We start from the raw sequence: 18,032 nt of genomic DNA, 5'->3' as shown, positions 1-18,032 counted from the left end.
TTTAAAATAACGGGAGATTTGTAGCATGTGCTGATCAAATGTTTAATTTCTTTCTGATGTTGGATCATTAGCATGTCAATGGTTCAGGCATCTCGACCTAGCTACGGGGCTGTTTCGGAGCCTGGCTATTCGACCTGCACAGCGCTACCCAACTCTGAGCGATGATTTTGGATAGGGTAGCAAAACAACGTAAACCCTCGGATTGACTATGATTATAGACACAAAAAGCTGGAGTAACTCAGCGGGTCAGACAACATCTCTGGAGAGAAGGAATGGGTGACGTTTCTGGGCAAGACCCAGCTCGGCCCGAAACGTCACCTTCTCTCCAGAGATGCTGTCTGACCCGCTGAGTTACTCCACATTTTTGTGTCTATCTTCGGTTTAAACCAGCACCTGCAGTTCCTTCCTACACATTTTGACGATGATTATGTCGGTTGTTAATCTTATACCTAGCTAATCTCGAGTGAGTCAGGCAGGACCGACGTTTAAAGTCATTTCGGGTACCCATGATAGTATCGTGGGTGGGTGTTCTGCTTCAATGGGGAGTGGGGAGAGGGGGGCAAGTATTTGATTAGAGGAATCGGGACGACTGATAGAGGGAAGCTATATCTTTCTTGCTCGCCACAGGAGTTAAATGAATTCGGGGACTCCTGAAAAAGAACCAACCAAGATCACTTTCACCGAGCAAGAACTTAATTGTCCTATCTGGGACACATGACAACAAACGCTCTTGAATCTTGAATCTATTGACTGTGCTGTGAAGGGGGTAAAATATGCCCAGATTGAAAACTGGTAGTCCACGCTGCTTAAAGCGCTTTGAACTTCCAGACGAGTTTGATTTGTAGCGGCATCTGTTTAAAGCAGCGTTCTCGACAGATGTGTCGATGCGAAGGCGGGGGCTGGGAAATTAAGCAATTGCAAGTCCGGGCCCTTTAGAAAAGACTCGTTCAGACACCATGTACACCGATAAATAGACGAATTCTTAATATAGCCATCACTTTGCAAGCGAATGTTTCAGATTTCTTTTTTAAGTGTAAACGCTGGCTGGTGCCGAGCTCCGAACAGCGTTAGAAGCTGCGATAGCTCTGTTTCTCTAATTACGGCCACTTCCTAAAGTAGCTCAGGAAGCAAGCCTGGCTGTCGGGTCGGTCATCTCTCACCGGGAGGTCAAAGCTGCAATTAGAGCTCGCCTTTCTTAATGTTAAGCAGTACAAATTATATGAAGCAGCATTGCATGATAAGAGCGCAGTTTAATGCACGGACAGCGACACGTAGACCAAACTCCCGCATGACACAAGATCTTTCAACGTTCGCTGATCTTTCCTCATGTCGTTAGTCTTCCGCCGTGAAGCCACTTCCTCCCCGTGTCCTACCAGTGAGCGGCAGGGTGTTGCATGCATATTGGGAAAAAAAAGTCTTATTTCGCTCCCGATACTAAATTAGGTTCTGTCCTTACGTCAGAGTTCATTGAGAGTGGGCGAGAGCGTCCTCTGTACGTAATGCCTGGTTCAGAAGGAATCCGAATGGGAAACCAGAGTTACTTCAAAACTCCAGGGCAGAAGCTGATTATTTTTTTAACCACAGTTACTGACAGTCACTCACATGCGCTCGAACCCAAGAGAGTCGGCAAACTTCTAAACGTGGATGTGGAGCGACCTGAGGAGTTATTTTAAATGCTACAGAACCATTTTTTTTAAGGAATACGTTTTCACTTGAGTTTTGCAAAGAGGCGTTTTGTTTGCGTTTTGCGCAAGAACTTTGGGGATTACATTGCAGGACCACAGCCCAGGATTAAGTGAAAATCTTATTCAGGAAAAAGGCGAAATCGTCCGGAGTGCAACATGGAGCGCATTTGGTTGGAGATTTGCATCACCATACTGATAGTTCTGGGGCTCTCTGTGCCGAGCGAGTCTCAGAGGGATTTTCGCGGGAGGTCTGCACAGTTGTGGGGACTCAGGACCGGACACAGGGTCTCCAACCTGACAGTGAATAATGTGAGGTTATCTGACCACACCGCAACATTGAGGGGGCAGAGAAATCCGGAGAGAAATCCCGCTTCGTCCCGGCTGCCATCCGATGCTCATATGCCTGTTTTATACCGGGCAGTGAGCCAAATGAACACTGGCAAAAGCGATGCCCGGGAGACTAGCACTCGCCGTGCCCAGGTAAACGGACAGATTGCAGCCGGGACTGGACGCACAGCTCACAACCCGCCGAATTATAATCCCGTTACGCCCCGGAGAATCAGTCCTGTCTCAGTCAGGGCGAGTCGCCCTATTACATCCAGAATCCGCGCTCTATCATCGCGGGAGAGAAGCCGATCACACCTCGGGGTCGCCCAGGGTGATAGGCATACACCATGGTGGCCGGGTCACACCGGCTTCTCCGCCAGAAACAGTGGTTTTATTTCCGATGCCAGCAGCAGCTCAGTCTCACTGCGAGGGGCGAACCCCGTTTCACCTGTGCGGGCCAGCATGTTGGCTTCAGGTGCTTCGAGAACCCGACTGGCGGCCGGCGCTTCTCAGTCGCGGAGAAGGCAGTTTGCCAGGCAGAACCAAGGGAGACGTGCGCCGAGCAGGAGATTGATAGGGTGAGAATTGTAAATCTCAGAATAACATCCATTTATGGTTGTATATCAAGAACAATAATCATTGCAATGCATTTGAACGCATGTGCGATGTGTCACTCACAGATCGACGATATAAAAAGATTATGCAGCACATAAATATTTGTCGCTGAAATAGTATTACCTCCGTCATATTTTGATATTTAACTTTTATTGCAATACCACACGTGCCGCTATAAAATCGAACCACATTGTTCTTGAAATTTGTATTTAAATTGAAACCGCCAAAGGGGAAAGAATAAATATATTATTTAAAGGGGTAAGACATAAAACTCACCCAGTCGCTATTAACCAGCCCTAGCTGAACATTTACCTTGAATATCCGCACCTTCCCGAATTATCTACTCTTAAGTTAATTAGTTTTTAAGTTTCCACTTGCACTGAGCACGCCAGCCTGGATTCGCAGGTGGCGCAACAGTGCCGAAGAGAAATCTCACCACGTGCATTTCTTTACATGTTGTCTTAAATTAAGTCAAACATTCCCAAAGTGCCGGTTCCCAATGTGCCGAGAAACCATTCGGAGACCTGAACGTAGCCTGTCTTTATCAGCCTGCTAATAAACAAGACTAGCAAATGTTTCAGCCAATACCGATGGCTAAATCAAGAAGGGTTTCGGCCCGAAACGTTGTCTATTTCCTTCGCTCCATAGATGCTGCTGCACCCGCTGAGTTTCTCCAGCATTTTTGTGTACCTTCGATTTTCCAGCATCTGCAGTTCCTTCTTAAACGCTAAATCATACTCACTGTCTTCCTTGCAACTACAGAACTTATTTTGCCCATTCCTTCTCCTTCAACTGGCCAAATCAAACACTGCTTTGCGGCAGTCGATAGGTTAAAATTTAGAGGTTTAAAAAGGAGATTCGCATTTTTAACATTACAATGAGCTGGGTTCCCCGAAGCTCTGTACAGATGTGATTGTGCCCAGGCAGTAAATGGTATTAATCAATTAGTTCTTGGGCTGAGATATTAACTGTTCAGCACTCCGGTTGATATTTTGTCTATGTGCGTGTAAGCATGGCATTTGCACGGCCTGGGAAATACATTGGTGAAAGAGCTTGCTAGTGTAATTTTCCAAAACCCATATCATATCGCTTCAGTTATTTTGCGTTTGTCCTTTGCGTGAAAATAAGGAAGAAGTCCGTGCTTTTCGGCTCACGATATTCCTCCTCGTGTTGGTTGGTTGGTGTGCTCTGTTTGGTTCCGGGGTTGAGAAGGGACCCCGCTTTAATAAGCAGTGCCAGAATGAAATCACAAACCTCGCTTTAATGACTTCATACTCTTAGCACACACAAAAAAAGAACGGCGCCAACAAGCGAACTTTCGAGGGAGGAGGTGGGGTCGCGTGAACATTTCTATCAATACCGCAGAAAGAAAATCGTGATAAATCACAAAACACGGAGGATAAATATTGAAAGTACACCCTATCAATAGTGGTTTCTTATCGGTGTTTAGAAGGAAATAGCAGGTCTCCACAATTACTGCAAAACGTCCCTCACCTCAAATAAGCAAACGGGGATAACTCATGCACAGCTCTAACAAAGTCTCTAACGGAGTGCTTGCTTCGTTTATAGACACAAAAAGCTGGAGTACACACACTCCATTTCGTTTGTTCACTAGGGCACTTGACTTGATTATCGCCAATGCGTATGGAGGTTGTGCGGTGTTGTGTTCCTCGAGTTCTTTTAGGGTTTTAAGATCAAGCGACGAGGGAGAGCAGTTCAATCACAGGGAGATCGCTTAAGCCTCGCAGTGTCTTATTTCAAATGATCACTGTTGGTTTTAGTTAAATTGAAAATGTTTTTTTCCTCGGGTCAAGCTGAAATCACTACGCTTCAACGCGCGAACACACACACACACACATGTATGCACCGCAAGGTCACAGAGGAAGGCGAACATCTAGGCTGCCAATGTCAAACAAGTGCTAACTTTGAGATTTTATTAGATAGATGGCAAACTCGTTGAGATGATTAGAATACTGTTTACCGTCTTCCAATGAGATAGGCAGAAACCAATAGCGTTATTGTGAAAAAAAGAATTTCACTGGATGGATCCAGATCGTGGTAACAACTAATCATAAGCATACCTTTCAATTTTTCGTCATTTTCCATTTCGTGTAAGGCAACTATATCGCGTGTGCTTTATATAATATGTGTTGTGATTAACTTTGAAGGGATAAATAATATTATTTTGGAGGGGTGGTTGCTGGGGGTTAGAATTTCAAAGGACTCCAATATAGTAGCAGCCATAAATGCTGTGTCATTTTTGAAATATTTGTTCCAAAGTAATGATCCCTGGAGAGTTGATAACATGAGGAACAATTGGGTACAGTTTTCCTGTATTTAATGTACAAGGTAATTGCACTCCCTTTCCTTATGGATAAATTGAATGGAATAATGATACAAGAATACAGGAAAACACAAGCAGAATACAGGTAAGATGTCAAGAAATAAACATTTGATCCACTCAACCATTCAAACCTGCTCCACCATTGAAGACCATGGCAGATCTTCGATCTTGATGTCATTAAATGTCTGGAATCTGTTAATATCCAGAAATCTAATGATTGCTTTTCAATAATTTTCTTTTACAGCCTTCTGGCAGAGAGAATTCCAAATTCATTGATAACTGTGTGAAAAAAATCTCATCACAGTCCTAAAAGGTCTAACCCTTATTCCAAAGCTATAGCTATGAGATTTGGACTCTTTGGCAAGGGGGAGTATCTTCCCTGCACCAAGGCTTGTTGGAATTTTCATTCTTCTAAAATCCTAGAGAAAACAAACAAGTCTGCTCCATCACTCGAAATGTGTAGGGAGGAACTGCAAGTCCTGGTTTAAACTGAACATAGACACAAAAAGCTGGAGTATCTCAGTGGACCAGACTGCATATCTGGAGAAAATGAATAGGTGATGTTTCGGGTCGAGACCCTTTTTTCTTCAGTTTACACCTCAGGTGGCAGACTAACCACATCTGGAACCACAGTCACAGAGCTAAACAGTACAGAAACAGGCCCCGCAGCCCAAAATACACATGCTGCCCAAGTTGTCTGAGGTAATCCCACTTGCCTGACCCTGACCCCTATTCCACCAACCCTTCCCTATCCATATACCTATTTGATTGTCTTTCAAATGTTGCAATTGCATCCACCTGTACCATTTCCTCTGGCAGCTCATTCCATATATACACCGCCTTCTGTGTGAAAACCTTGCCCCTCACATCTCTTTTAAATATTTCCCCTTTCAGCGTTTCACTCCCTACCATGGAGGAAAAGACTGCAGCTATTCAGTTTATCTGTGCCCCTTATGATTTTATAAACCTCAATAAGTCATCCCTCAGCCTCCTGCAACCCAAGGAACACAGTCCTAAACAATACTCCAAATGTTGGCTTATCAACATCTTGTAGAGTGACAAAATGATGTCCCAACTCCTATACTCAAAACCCTAACCAATGAAGGCAAGCACGCCAAATGCTTTCCACACCACACTGACTACTTATGTAGTTACATTTAAGGAGTTATGTGCCTGCACCCCTCTACTTTTACAACACTCCATAGAGTCCTATTAAATCCTGTTTAAATCCTGCTCTGTCTTACCAAAATGGACACCTCGCATGTATCCAAATTAAACACCATCTGCCATTCCTCGGCCCAATGGATTAAAATCCTGTTGTAATCTCAGATAATCTGTTTCATTGTCTACTCTTCGTCTCATTGTCTACAATTCCAATATCATCTGCAAATTTACTAACTATGCAATAACATTCTTGTTTGAATTGTTAATATAAATAGTGAGCAGTAATTGATACAGCACCATTCACACCAATCATTTGGGTACTAGCTGCAGAATAACAAGTCTCAGATCTGCCTTGTGGCCACTGTAATGATATGACATTAATTTGAGTTTCTCATCATTATTGATGCTGAAGGTGTTGATAATGAGAGATCTGACAATGGTAATGGTATTTGTCTTTATATTGCGTTATTGGTCACTTTCTCTCCAAGTGTGAAGGAATGTTTTTGGTTTAGTGGTAACATTTACTTCTGACTCACACAGTTCATCTTGAAACATATTCCTTTCAGACCTAACAATTCCACCGATCTGCACAATATATATAAATATGCTTCTCAGTCTCTTCTGGCTAAGTAAATTTCAAGAAATGATGGAACCAAAAGCCAACAAATCTTCACTATTAAAAATGTAACCTATTTGCTCCAGATTCCAAAAGATGCATTAAGGTAAAGGGGTCAGCGGTCAGGAGACTCAGCAGCCTAGCAGGAGTTTGCAGTATTCATCAGATGGTAGTAACGGGAAGGCAAATTAAGATTCTACAAATCTTTGGTGTATGAAATCTGGATGTTATGGGGCTAGGTTGCAGGCTTCAGGTGTTTGGGCCAGATGTGGGGTGGGTAGGTATATATATATAAGACAACTGGCAATTGGAGTGTGTGATTTAACCTGTAGAAGGCAAGCCAAATTAGTCAATGAGTGAGTTATCTCATTATTAGAGAGGTGAACAGCCGGAGACAGGGGAGCAGCAAAGATATAATGTGTTTGTGAAATTAAGGGAAGGGAGAGGAAATAGTCTAACTGAGAAGAGAAAGTGGGCAGGTACAGAGAAGAACGATGACCGAGAAAGTGGGGGAGACTGAGGGAAGCAGTCAAAAGAAAGAGGTCGTACATCGGGAGACAGAGGGATGGGAGCTGCGGAAAAATGCGTGTGCAAGATCATGTGTCCTTATTGTTCGTGGATGGTCAGATTATGTTTGTGTATATTTAGAGTGTGCATGGGTGTGAGCTATGTGTGCACAGCAAGACCTTGACTCCAGTTCTGAAACGGCCTTGCTCTGAAAAGGCAGTATGCAATGACTCTCCCATGTTAAAATAAATCGGGGATCATTGGCTTTTATGCCTCGGCAGAAACAAGTTATCTTCCATCCCAAAGGACTGCTTAACAGTCAGAATAATATCTTAATTTTATTATGTTTCCCATTAGCTTGTCAAATAAAAACATCAATTTATACCATTAAGACCTAACCTGTTCGTAGTTAAATAAGAAAGCTTTTTTTTAATTGCCAGTTATGCAGTTATGCAGTTCCTCCTGGTCTTAGATAATATTGAAGTTCCATAGTTTTATCCAGCACATCTTTAAATGCTCAGATTCTGACTTTTAATTGTTCATTTTTTAAATTCTAAACTAAATAAACGATAAACCCTCAATTCAACCCGAACTTATTGCAACCCTTGGAATTAGGCCTGGACCAACACAACAGACTGTGGTCTGTAGCCAGTATAAATTGTAAGATGGACAAGGTTGCCAAATCCTACACACTCCTAAAATGTGATCACTGATGTGTGTCTGCACTCACTCTACCACACGTGGCATTCCCCAAACTGAAATATTTGATACGTCATTTTTATTTTATTTTTTATTATCATTTTTCATGGAATAATGGGAATTATTGTAAAATTCACAGTGTTGGGAGAACAAATCAACTTTTGGGGCTATGGGGAGGGGGAGCGAGCTTGGTGACTTTTAGACAAAAGAATCAACAGTTGTGTTTATTTTTCTTTCAATGTATTGGTTCATAAAACCACTCCTCGAAACAAATGAGGCTATTCCATGACTCAGTTATAAAACATGTTGGTTTTACTTAAGTTTGCTTAAGAATGTAATGTTGACATATTAAAAACTCGGTATTATATGCATCTGCCTTAAACAGCTGCTGTTTCGCAATTCAACCAGTACTTTAGTTTAAACATAAGTTATGCGTGAATATAGAATTTTAAACAATGTGCATCAGAAAAAAAGACATTCAGCCCAATCAGATATATCTGACAATTTATACTCCACTTGCGTCTTTCCTTTCTTTCTCTATTTAACCCAATTTGCATAATCTAATTATTTCTCCTTCATTTACTTGTCCAGTTTTCTTTTAATGCATCATATGTTTTTTATACCATTCTCTGGTGATTTTTTTGTGTGATTTATTTGGAGCATTTCTAATAGTATGACATCCAGATGATCTATTTCTAATATATGTCCTCCAGCTTTGCTCTTCACCACCTGAAGAAATATTATTCTATTAAAACATTTCAAAATTGTAAACATCTACATTAGTCACACTCAACACTCCTCATTCTTTCTTAATGGGTATTACTTATTTTTTTGGTCCTTGGAGTAGGGGGCACCGTTGAGTATGGCTGCCCTGCCAGCAGCTGTTAGTCCCTTCACACATTTATTTTATTTTTAGTGAGTTGAAAGTGTTTGTTTTGGAGGTCTTCTAGTCTTTCTATGTGGGGGGGGGAGGGGGAAACTATTTTTCTCAGTCCCTATCTGGTCGGAGATGCGGATTTTCTCCGAGCCGTGTTTTCGCCCCTTCCTCGCGGCCTACCAACAGTCTGGAGCGGCGTTTCCTGCCTGGACCGGCCAGGACTTCAGCTTCGGCGGCGGCACAGCGCTGCGGCACCATCGTGGAGCGCACGATGCCTTACCCGGGTCGCCGTGTGTGTGACCGCCGACTCCAACATCGCAGAGCTGCGGTCTGTGGAGCTTCCAGCCGCGGGCAGCGCTGAGCTTTAAACACCGCGGAGCCTGGGATCTCACGCCGAGGTCGCCAGTGTCAGAGCTCCGACCAGCGCGGCCCGTGGACTTCGGGAGCCGCGGTCTCCGGGGAGGAAGCGGCCGCTGCAGACACTCCGAGCCGCTGAGAGTGTTCACCCGACGCCAGAGCTTCATCATCCGGCGAGAGGGACTGAAGCATCGGGCCACCGTAGCGGCGACTGCGGAGGCCTCAATAGGCCCGACTATGGGTGAACAGGGGACGGGACTGGACTTTTGATGGCTTCCCCCACAGTGGGAACCATTGTGGGGGGATGTTTTTATGTTTATTGTTAAATTATTTAATGTTGTGTCTTATCTTTATTTGTGTGCTGCAATGGCAAGTCAAATTTCACTACACCAATTGGTGTATGTGATCATAAATGTCCTTTGTATCCTTTGTAAATTGCTTTTCACCCTCTTGTGCCTCCAAATACTTTTTTATACTATGGCATAAGGATTTTACTGAATTCTCCAAGCATGTTCTATTTGGTATAATAGAAGTTTAAGATAACTATAAATTTAAGAAAGTGCAGAATATTCTGCAGAAGGAAGTGGATGTCAGATGCAATACCCGCATTTCAGAAAGAAGGTTACAAAATGCTAGAGTAACTCAGTGGGTCAGGCAGCATCCCCAGATAAAATGTCTGGGAGAGATTTCCCACTGGGACCCTTCTTCAGACTGACCAAAATCTCACCTATTCATGTTCTCCAGGCCTGCTGCCTGACCCGCTGAGTTACTTCTGTAGTCTGAAGAAGAGCCCTGACCTGAAACGCCACCTATCCATGTTCTTCAGCGATGCTTCGCAGACTGCTAAGTTACTCCAGCATTTTGCGTTTACCCTTGGTAAACAAGCATCAGCAGTTACTTGTTTCTACTGCATTTCAGAACATTTGAGAAAAAAGGTTGATATCCTCTAGACAGGCTTCCAGGAGTTGGGGAGGAAGTTGAAATGTACCTTAAAAGTAATGATTATTGGTACAGTGGTGATATTGAGGCATTTCAATTATCTCACATTTAGTTCGATACATAGAGTAAACATAAAAATATAAAGACATTACTAACTGATGTGGGGGGGCGGGAAAAATAAAGGAAGAGGCGGAGACAGTAGGCTGTGGGAGAGCTGGGAAGGGGAAGGAGGGAGAATGCATAGACTACCTGAAATTGGAGAAGTCAATGTTCATACCACTGTGGTGTAAACTACCCAAGCAAAATATGAGGTGCTGCTCCTCCAATTTGTGGTGGGACTCACTCTGGCCATGGAGGAGGCCCAGGACAGAAAGGTCGGATTCGAAATTTCATTTCACTGCACATCTCGTATGTGTATGTGACGAATAAACTTGACTTGAAATGGGAGGGGAAGTTGAAGTGCTGAGCCACCGGGAGATCAGGTTGGTTATTGCAAACTGAGCGGTAGTGTTGGGCGCCCATGTCAGTCTGAAGAAGGGTCTCGACCCGAAACGTCACCTTTTCCTTTGCTCCATAGATGCTGCCTCACCTGCTGAGTTTCTCCAGCATTTTTGTCCACCTTCGATTTTTCACCACTACAGTTCTTTCTTAAACAAGACATTACTGAGGTGTATTTGGGAAAATACCTGGATCCATATTTATTTAACATAAAACGGAGTAAAGTATTTTTTTGGAAAATGAGGTGGACTATACAAATAATGAAGAACAATCTAGAGGAGAACTTCTTCAGTGGGGGAGGGGTAAATACAGCAGGAAGAGAATATATCTGGCCAGGATCAAGTGGAACCAAATATTGGAAGGCAAAACATAATAATATCTGGCTTTTAAAGAGTTATTTTAGATACAGAACATACTGTAAACATCCAAATTGGGGGGTGGGGCAAGGGTAGGAATGGGGAGGTGAGGAGAAGATTGCTGATAATAAATTGGATCAATTAGTACACATTTTTAATGAACAATCTCACTAGATTGCAGTAACCATCACATTTGGTTCAATGATTTCTATTACAATGTTGGACTTCTTGGCTAGTACGTTTAATCTTAACATTGCATTAGAAGCATATGCACAACATCACAGGTTAGGCACTGCACCTTTCCCATTCTATTCATGAAATACAGTCTATTGTTGAGAAAGCAACCACCTCACAATGCACACAGAATACCAGCCCTGGTGTGGATAAAGTCCTCTTGATAGAAGAAAAAAGCAAGTAAATTGCTGTTTATATAAACTTGACATTGGTAATTTCTAAGAGGCAGCATTCGATTTTTAAATATATTTGTAGATACCACAATGTTTAAAGTTGTCGCCATAGTAATAGCATGCATGAGAAATAAGTTACATAATGGGTGTACAAATAGAGGATGAAATTTAATACCTAGATATGTGAAGTGATGATAGATTGTGGGAGAAAATACAAGAGAAAATGTAGACTAAGTGGTATTATTTTCAAATGTATTCAAGGACAGATGGACCAAGTGTGCATATGCATAAATACTTGAGAGTAGAAATTAAGCATTAGAGATTCTGGGATTTATAATCAGAGGTCTGGATTGCAATTGCAGAGGTTGTTTACAAGCCTAGTCTTTTCAATTGAATACAAGCCTAGTCTTTTCAATCTTTCCTCAAATGACAATCCCTGGGATGGCGGGACTGTCATACGAGGAAAGATTGAAAAGACTAGGCTTGTATTCACTGGAGTTTAGAAGGATGAGGGGCATTCTTATAGAAACATATAAAATTATAAAAGGACTGGACAAGCTAGATGCAGGAAAAATGTTCCCAATGTTGGGCGAGTCCAGAACCAGGGGCCACAGTCTTAGAATAAGGGGGAGGCCATTTAAGACTGAGGTGAGAAAAAACTTTTTCACCCAGAGAGTTGTGCATTTGTGGAATTCCCTGCCACAGAGGGCAGTGGAGGCCAAATCACTGGATGGATTTAAGAGAGAGTTAGATAGTGCTCTAGGGGCTAGTGGAATCAAGGGATATGGGGAGAAGGCAGGCACGGGTTATTGATTGGGGACAATCAGCCATGATCACAATGAATGGCGGTGATGGCTCAAAGGGCCGAACGGCCTCCTCCTGCACCTATTTTCTATGTTTCTATGAACCATTATAAGAGCTGGTAGGGCCACAACTGGATATTGCATTTAATTTTGTTTATAACATCATAGGAAGGTTTAGAACCTATTCACTGGTATCAGGGATGAAGTATTTCACCAGCAAAGTTAATCTGAAGAAGCCTGGTATATGTTCTTTGAAGCAAAAAAGAGATGCAATATTTTTTCATGAAAGTGTGTGAACATGCCTAGCTTAGTTGGGATAAATAGAGCAAACCTATTTCCATCTGTGAATGCTTTAAAAAAAACATACATTTGACATGAGACATCCAAGGAAAAACTGTTTTATTCAGAGAATACTTGAGATCTAAAACACACTGCCTGTAATGATAATGGGTACATACAGTAGGCAGTTGGAGTGATAAATAATGTGCAGGACTGTGGGGAAAAACTGGTGGATTGCGACAGGTGGGTTGTTATTATAGAGTCAGTGTAGACTAGTCCTCCCGACCAGTGCTACAGCAATTCCACTATTCTACAACTTTCTACTTTTCAAATTTATGTATCCGTCTAGAAATGAAATATAGTGCTTGAATTTGCGTCTGTTATAGTCTATTAACCTTAAAATCAGATTTTTTTTTTCATTTATCAAAATAGAAGGCATTTTGCTTTTACAGGGCTGTGCTTGGAAACAGCTATGTATGCTTAAAAATGTAACAGCTGTAATCTCAAACTGTTTTGTTAGATTAAGCTGTGGCTTTAAAAAATGTTCAACAGACCAGCAGTTGCAGTATTAAGCAGTACAGTTGCAGCTGCATCGGGACACTAAGAAAATGTATTATTTCTTGCAACTTGCTTCCAAAACTTCTATATTTTAAAGTACATTAAAACAAAACTGCAGTATATAATTATGGCCAAATAGTTGGAAGCAATGGCAAATGGAAAATACATGATTAAAATCTGCAGCAGAGATAAAGATTGATCTGACAGTTCCTGATGTATTTGTGAATGTGGTTACATAAATCGACAAGAAAGACATAAATCAAATTAAATAATATTTGCAATTTGTTTTGTTTGTACTACCACAATCAGTGAGAATAGACAACAATACATCATCCACAACAAGTCTCAACACCCGTGGCCTGCAAGGATATGTTCCCAATCCCTCACAATTCTCCTTATACACTCAGAACAGTGCAGCCAAGGTCTGCCCTAATTTCATCTACAAGCTTGCAAGTGACATAATTGTAGTGGGCTGGGTCTCAAATAATCATGACATAGAATATGTCAATATGTGGAAAGATAGACAGCAGAGTAACATGGTGTCAAGACAACAACCTCTCCTCAGCAAGATGAAGGAGTTATTTATTGACTTCAGTAAGTATGGTGGAGCACATGCCTGAATGAACATCAATGGTATTTAAGTGGAAATGGATGAGTTTCAAGTTCCTAGGCAATTTGTCCTGTACTGACCATATCAAAGCTATGGCCATAAAAGCACACTAATGCTTCTACTTCCTCAAGAGACTAAAGAAATATGGCATCTCAGACAACTCCTTCCGACCTCAACGGATGCACCACGGAGAGCCTTCTATTGGGTTCCATCTCAGCTTGGTTTAGGAACAGCTCTGCCCGAGACCGCAAGAAATTGCAGAGTTGTGGATGTAACCAAGTCCACTACATAGACCAGACTCCCCACTTTCACACTTCATGCACCCTTGAGAAAACAGCAAACATCATCAAATTCCTCTCACACCCGGTCATTCCTTCTTCTCTCCTCTCCCTTCGTGCAGAAGATACAAAAGTTGAAAGTACATGCAGGCAGACTCAGGAACAGCTTCTTCCTCTCTGTTATTAGATTACTGAATAGTCATCCCACAAACTAGGGTGTAGTCCCAATCTTCCAATCTGCCTCATTGTGGACACTGGACACTTGTCGACAATGCTGTAAACTGCATTCCGCACTCAGGTATTTTTCTCTTTGAATTACCCAGTTGTATTTGTGGAAGCTTGACTGCGCAGCATGATTTGTACCTGTGTAAATCTTGATTGTACAGCATGAACTGATTTAATTGGATAGCATGCAAACAAAGCTTTTCTCTGTACCTCGTTTATGTGACAATAATAAACCAAACCTGAAGCACATTCCATTTTAAACAAATAATGTGTTACCGTCAAGAATCTAACTGGTCAAAGCAAAACATATTGTTTGGGATATGTTGTTTTAAGATTTTTAGGAGTCCTTCTGATGAGACTCATACTTTAATTGGGTAAAATAGTGGAACAAAATTATGGTTCGATGGTGTAAAATATGTCCCTTTGCGGATTGTTTCTTGTGCAGCTGGAAACCTTCCGATTGTTAATTAAGCTATTGTTTGATGCAGATTTAAACACATGTCTGAAATATTTTCTTCAAACAGACCTTCAAAGGGGAAAAATACCAGATAATTAAAATATGATGTGATGAAATCATTGCCATGAACTATGAAAAGTATCTAATGGAAATGACAAGATCACATATGGTGTAAATATTTGCCCTCTCCTGAAGTCCGCTGAGGCTGCCGCTTTGGTTTGCAAATCTGACTGCCTAATTATCTACTTGGTACACATCCAGTAAAACTGTTGGCTCTCGTGGAATATCAGATTGAGGAATCTCATTGAAAGTTTCAGATGACATCATATTAATACAAATGAAGCTCTAAGCTCCAAAACCTTAAAATTACTCCTTGTATTTTGGAACAGGTTAAAATATAAAATATTTTATCAAGAGAAGAACATGAGACCCTGTCCTTTTTCTTCTGTTTGCTTTTGGCTATGTGAACTTTAAATCAATGTTGTATGTTGAGATTCTGGCTCAATCAATGGGTTTAGGTGAGATTGTGTGGACAGATGTAATTTCACCACAAAAGGATCACTCAGTCAAAATTCCATGATTTGAGCCAAAGTCTGGTCGTCAAAGCCACAATCGCAGTGTGGTCTCTTGCTAATTTTCCACTTTTGTAGCAAGAGATCACATCTTCTCTGGCTCAGTCTCAAACAGTTCATGGCGGACTAGAAACTAAACATTAAAAAAAAATTGTTTGGATGGTGAATATGGTCTGGATTTCTCAACAAGGATTAAATCATCAGTAAGAAATTTTAACCAAAGAACGGTGAGAGTGTGGGATTAAGTTTGGTCTCTTGTAGATGGTGGCCGACTAAGAAAAGGGGAGATGCAGCGAGACCTGGGTGTCATGGTACACCAGTCATTGAAAGTGGGCATGCAGGTGCAGCAGGCAGTGAAGAAAGCGAATGGTATGTTAGCTTTCATAGCAAAAGGATTTGAGTATAGGAGCAGGGAGGCTCTACTGCAGTTGTACAGGGTCTTGGTGAGACCACACCTGGAGTATTGCGTACAGTTTTGGTCTCCAAATCTGAGGAAGGACATTATTGCCATAGAGGGAGTGCAGAGAAGGTTCACCAGACTGATTCCTGGGATGTCAGGACTGTCTTATGAAGAAAGACTGGATAGACTTGGTTTATACTCTCTAGAATTTAGGAGATTGAGAGGGGATCTTATAGAAACTTACAAAATTCTTAAGGGGTTGGACAGGCTAGATGCAGGAAGATTGCTCCCGATGTTGGGGAAGTCCAGGACAAGGGGTCACAGCTTAAGGATAAGGGGGAAATCCTTTAAAACCGAGATGAGAAGAACTTTTTTCACACAGAGAGTGGTGAATCTCTGGAACTCCCTGCCACAGAGGGTAGTCGAGGCCAGTTCATTGGCTATATTTAAGAGGGAGTTAGATGTGGCCCTTGTGGCTAAGGGGATCAGAGGGTATGGAGAGAAGGCAGGTACGGGATACTGAGTTGGATGATCAGCCATGATCATATTGAATGGCGGTGCAGGCTCGAAGGGCCGAATGGCCTACTCCTGCACCTAATTTCTATGTTTCTATGTTTCTAAGTGGAATTCAAATATGGAGTTGATGAAGGAAATGGTACGAATTAATTTAGGGAAGGTTGGATGTGAACATCAGGGAGGAGAGAATAAAGGATTACAATGATAGATATAGATGGGGGAAGCTTGAAAGAGGCTTAAACATAAGCATAAAGGTAGACACAAAATGCTGGAGTAACTCAGCTGGACAGGCAGCATCTCTGGAGAGAAAGAATGGATGACGTTTTGGGGTTGAGACTCTGCTTCGGAACCAAAAACTCTGGCATGGACTGGTTGGGCTGAATGACTTGTTTGTACACCATTTGACCTACATAAAACCTAAAGGGTACTTGAGTTTGCAAACTGTCAAGAGTGTTTAATTGTTATACGGAACCATCGTAGTTAGGGTTGTGAGGGCTGCAGTTCAAGTGTCAGATCGTTGATGGGAAGTAGCTGTTCTTGAATCTGCATGCAACAGTTGTCAGGTTCCTGTACCCCTTCCCGATGGTAGAATCAAGATGAGAGCATGGTGTGGGCTTTTAATGAAATTAGCTGGCATCTTGAGGCAGCTAATATCCTATAGTCCCTTTTGATGGTGGGGAGATCAATACCCATGATGGAACGAGCAATATCCACTACTTTTTTGGGTGTTGGAGTCACCAAGCCGTAATACAACTAGTCAGTATGCTCTCTTCATACAGCTGCAGAGGGTTGATAGAGTGTTTGGCTACATGCCACATATTAACCATATTCTATTATGATCCTTCAAGGGGGATGTCTATTGATTCATTTAATTTCCTTAGTCTTCTCAGAAAATAGCAGCGTTGTTGCGGTTTCTTGGCAATAGTGTCAATGTGGTTAGATCAGGAAAATTGGTGGTGATATTTACACCTCAGGAACTTGAAGCTTTCAACCATCCCCACTTCAGCACCATGGATGCACACTCCCCGACTAACTTAAAAATGATGTCCCAAGGACCCTTGTGTAAGTCAGTTATACAAGTCAGAAACAGAAGTATGACTGTGCACGTGTAAATTAACAAATTGTGCTGTATAGTACCAGTGGGAAACCACGTGTGATGTTTGACATGGAGACCACATGGGAGCTCTGAAGCAGAGATCACATTGGTGCATCCACAGATCTGTTCTGTAGTATGGAGTTTAGAAGGATGAGGGGCTATCTTCTAGGAACATATACAATTATAAAAGGACTGGACAGGCTAGATGCAGGAAAAATGTTCCCAATGTTGGGCGAGTCCAGAACCAGGGGCCATAGTCTTAGAATAAAGGGGAGGCCATTTAGGACTGAGGTGAGAAAAAACGTTTTCACCCAGAGAGTCGTGAATTTGTGGAATTCCCTGCCACAGAGGGCAGTGGAAGCCAAGTCACTGGATGGATTTGAGAGAGAGTTAGATAGAGCTCCAGGGCTAGTGGAATCAGGGGATATGGGGAGAAGGCAGGCACGGGTTATTGATTGTGGACGATCAGCCATGATCACAATGAATGGCGGTGCTGGCTCGAAGGGCCGAATGGCCTCCTCCTGCACCTATTTTCTATGTTTCTATGTTGCTCAGGTTGACAGTCTTTGAATTTTTATGATTTCATAGAAAAAAAATCACCCATACTCCTTGCAGGTTATCATCTTACTTACATTCTGCTGTTCCTCATCCATGTGGAAGTCTGCTGCATGTGTTTCATTAGTGTCTTAGACAGGAACTGATGGAATTTGCTCAAGTGAGACAAACTAGTGGCAGTGAAAGGCTATCTTGGAACTTGAACTTGCAACCTATTAAATGGGAGTCAAGATCTTAGCTTCTTAAGCTGTCAAGTCCCTCCCTCCTTTTCCATCACATATCAGAAGCTTAT

At 42.1% G+C, this 18,032-nt stretch overlaps 1 protein-coding gene across 1 annotated transcript in view; it reads left to right on the top strand.

The window, feature by feature from the left end:
• The first annotated feature begins 943 nt into the window (after positions 1 to 943).
• ltbp2 (latent transforming growth factor beta binding protein 2) overlaps positions 944 to 18,032 on the top strand; it is a 175,373-nt gene continuing 158,284 nt past the window's right edge. Inside the window, exon 1 of the mRNA XM_033027651.1 lies at positions 944 to 2,590. Coding sequence (XP_032883542.1) covers positions 1,842 to 2,590 — 749 coding nt within the window. The 5' untranslated portion in view covers positions 944 to 1,841. The remainder of the gene's footprint in view (positions 2,591 to 18,032) is intronic.

The sequence above is a fragment of the Amblyraja radiata genome, chromosome 9, assembly GCF_010909765.2.
Source record: "Amblyraja radiata isolate CabotCenter1 chromosome 9, sAmbRad1.1.pri, whole genome shotgun sequence".
NCBI classification, from domain to species: Eukaryota; Metazoa; Chordata; class Chondrichthyes; order Rajiformes; family Rajidae; genus Amblyraja; species Amblyraja radiata.
This window is presented reverse-complemented; position numbering and strand designations above follow the sequence as displayed.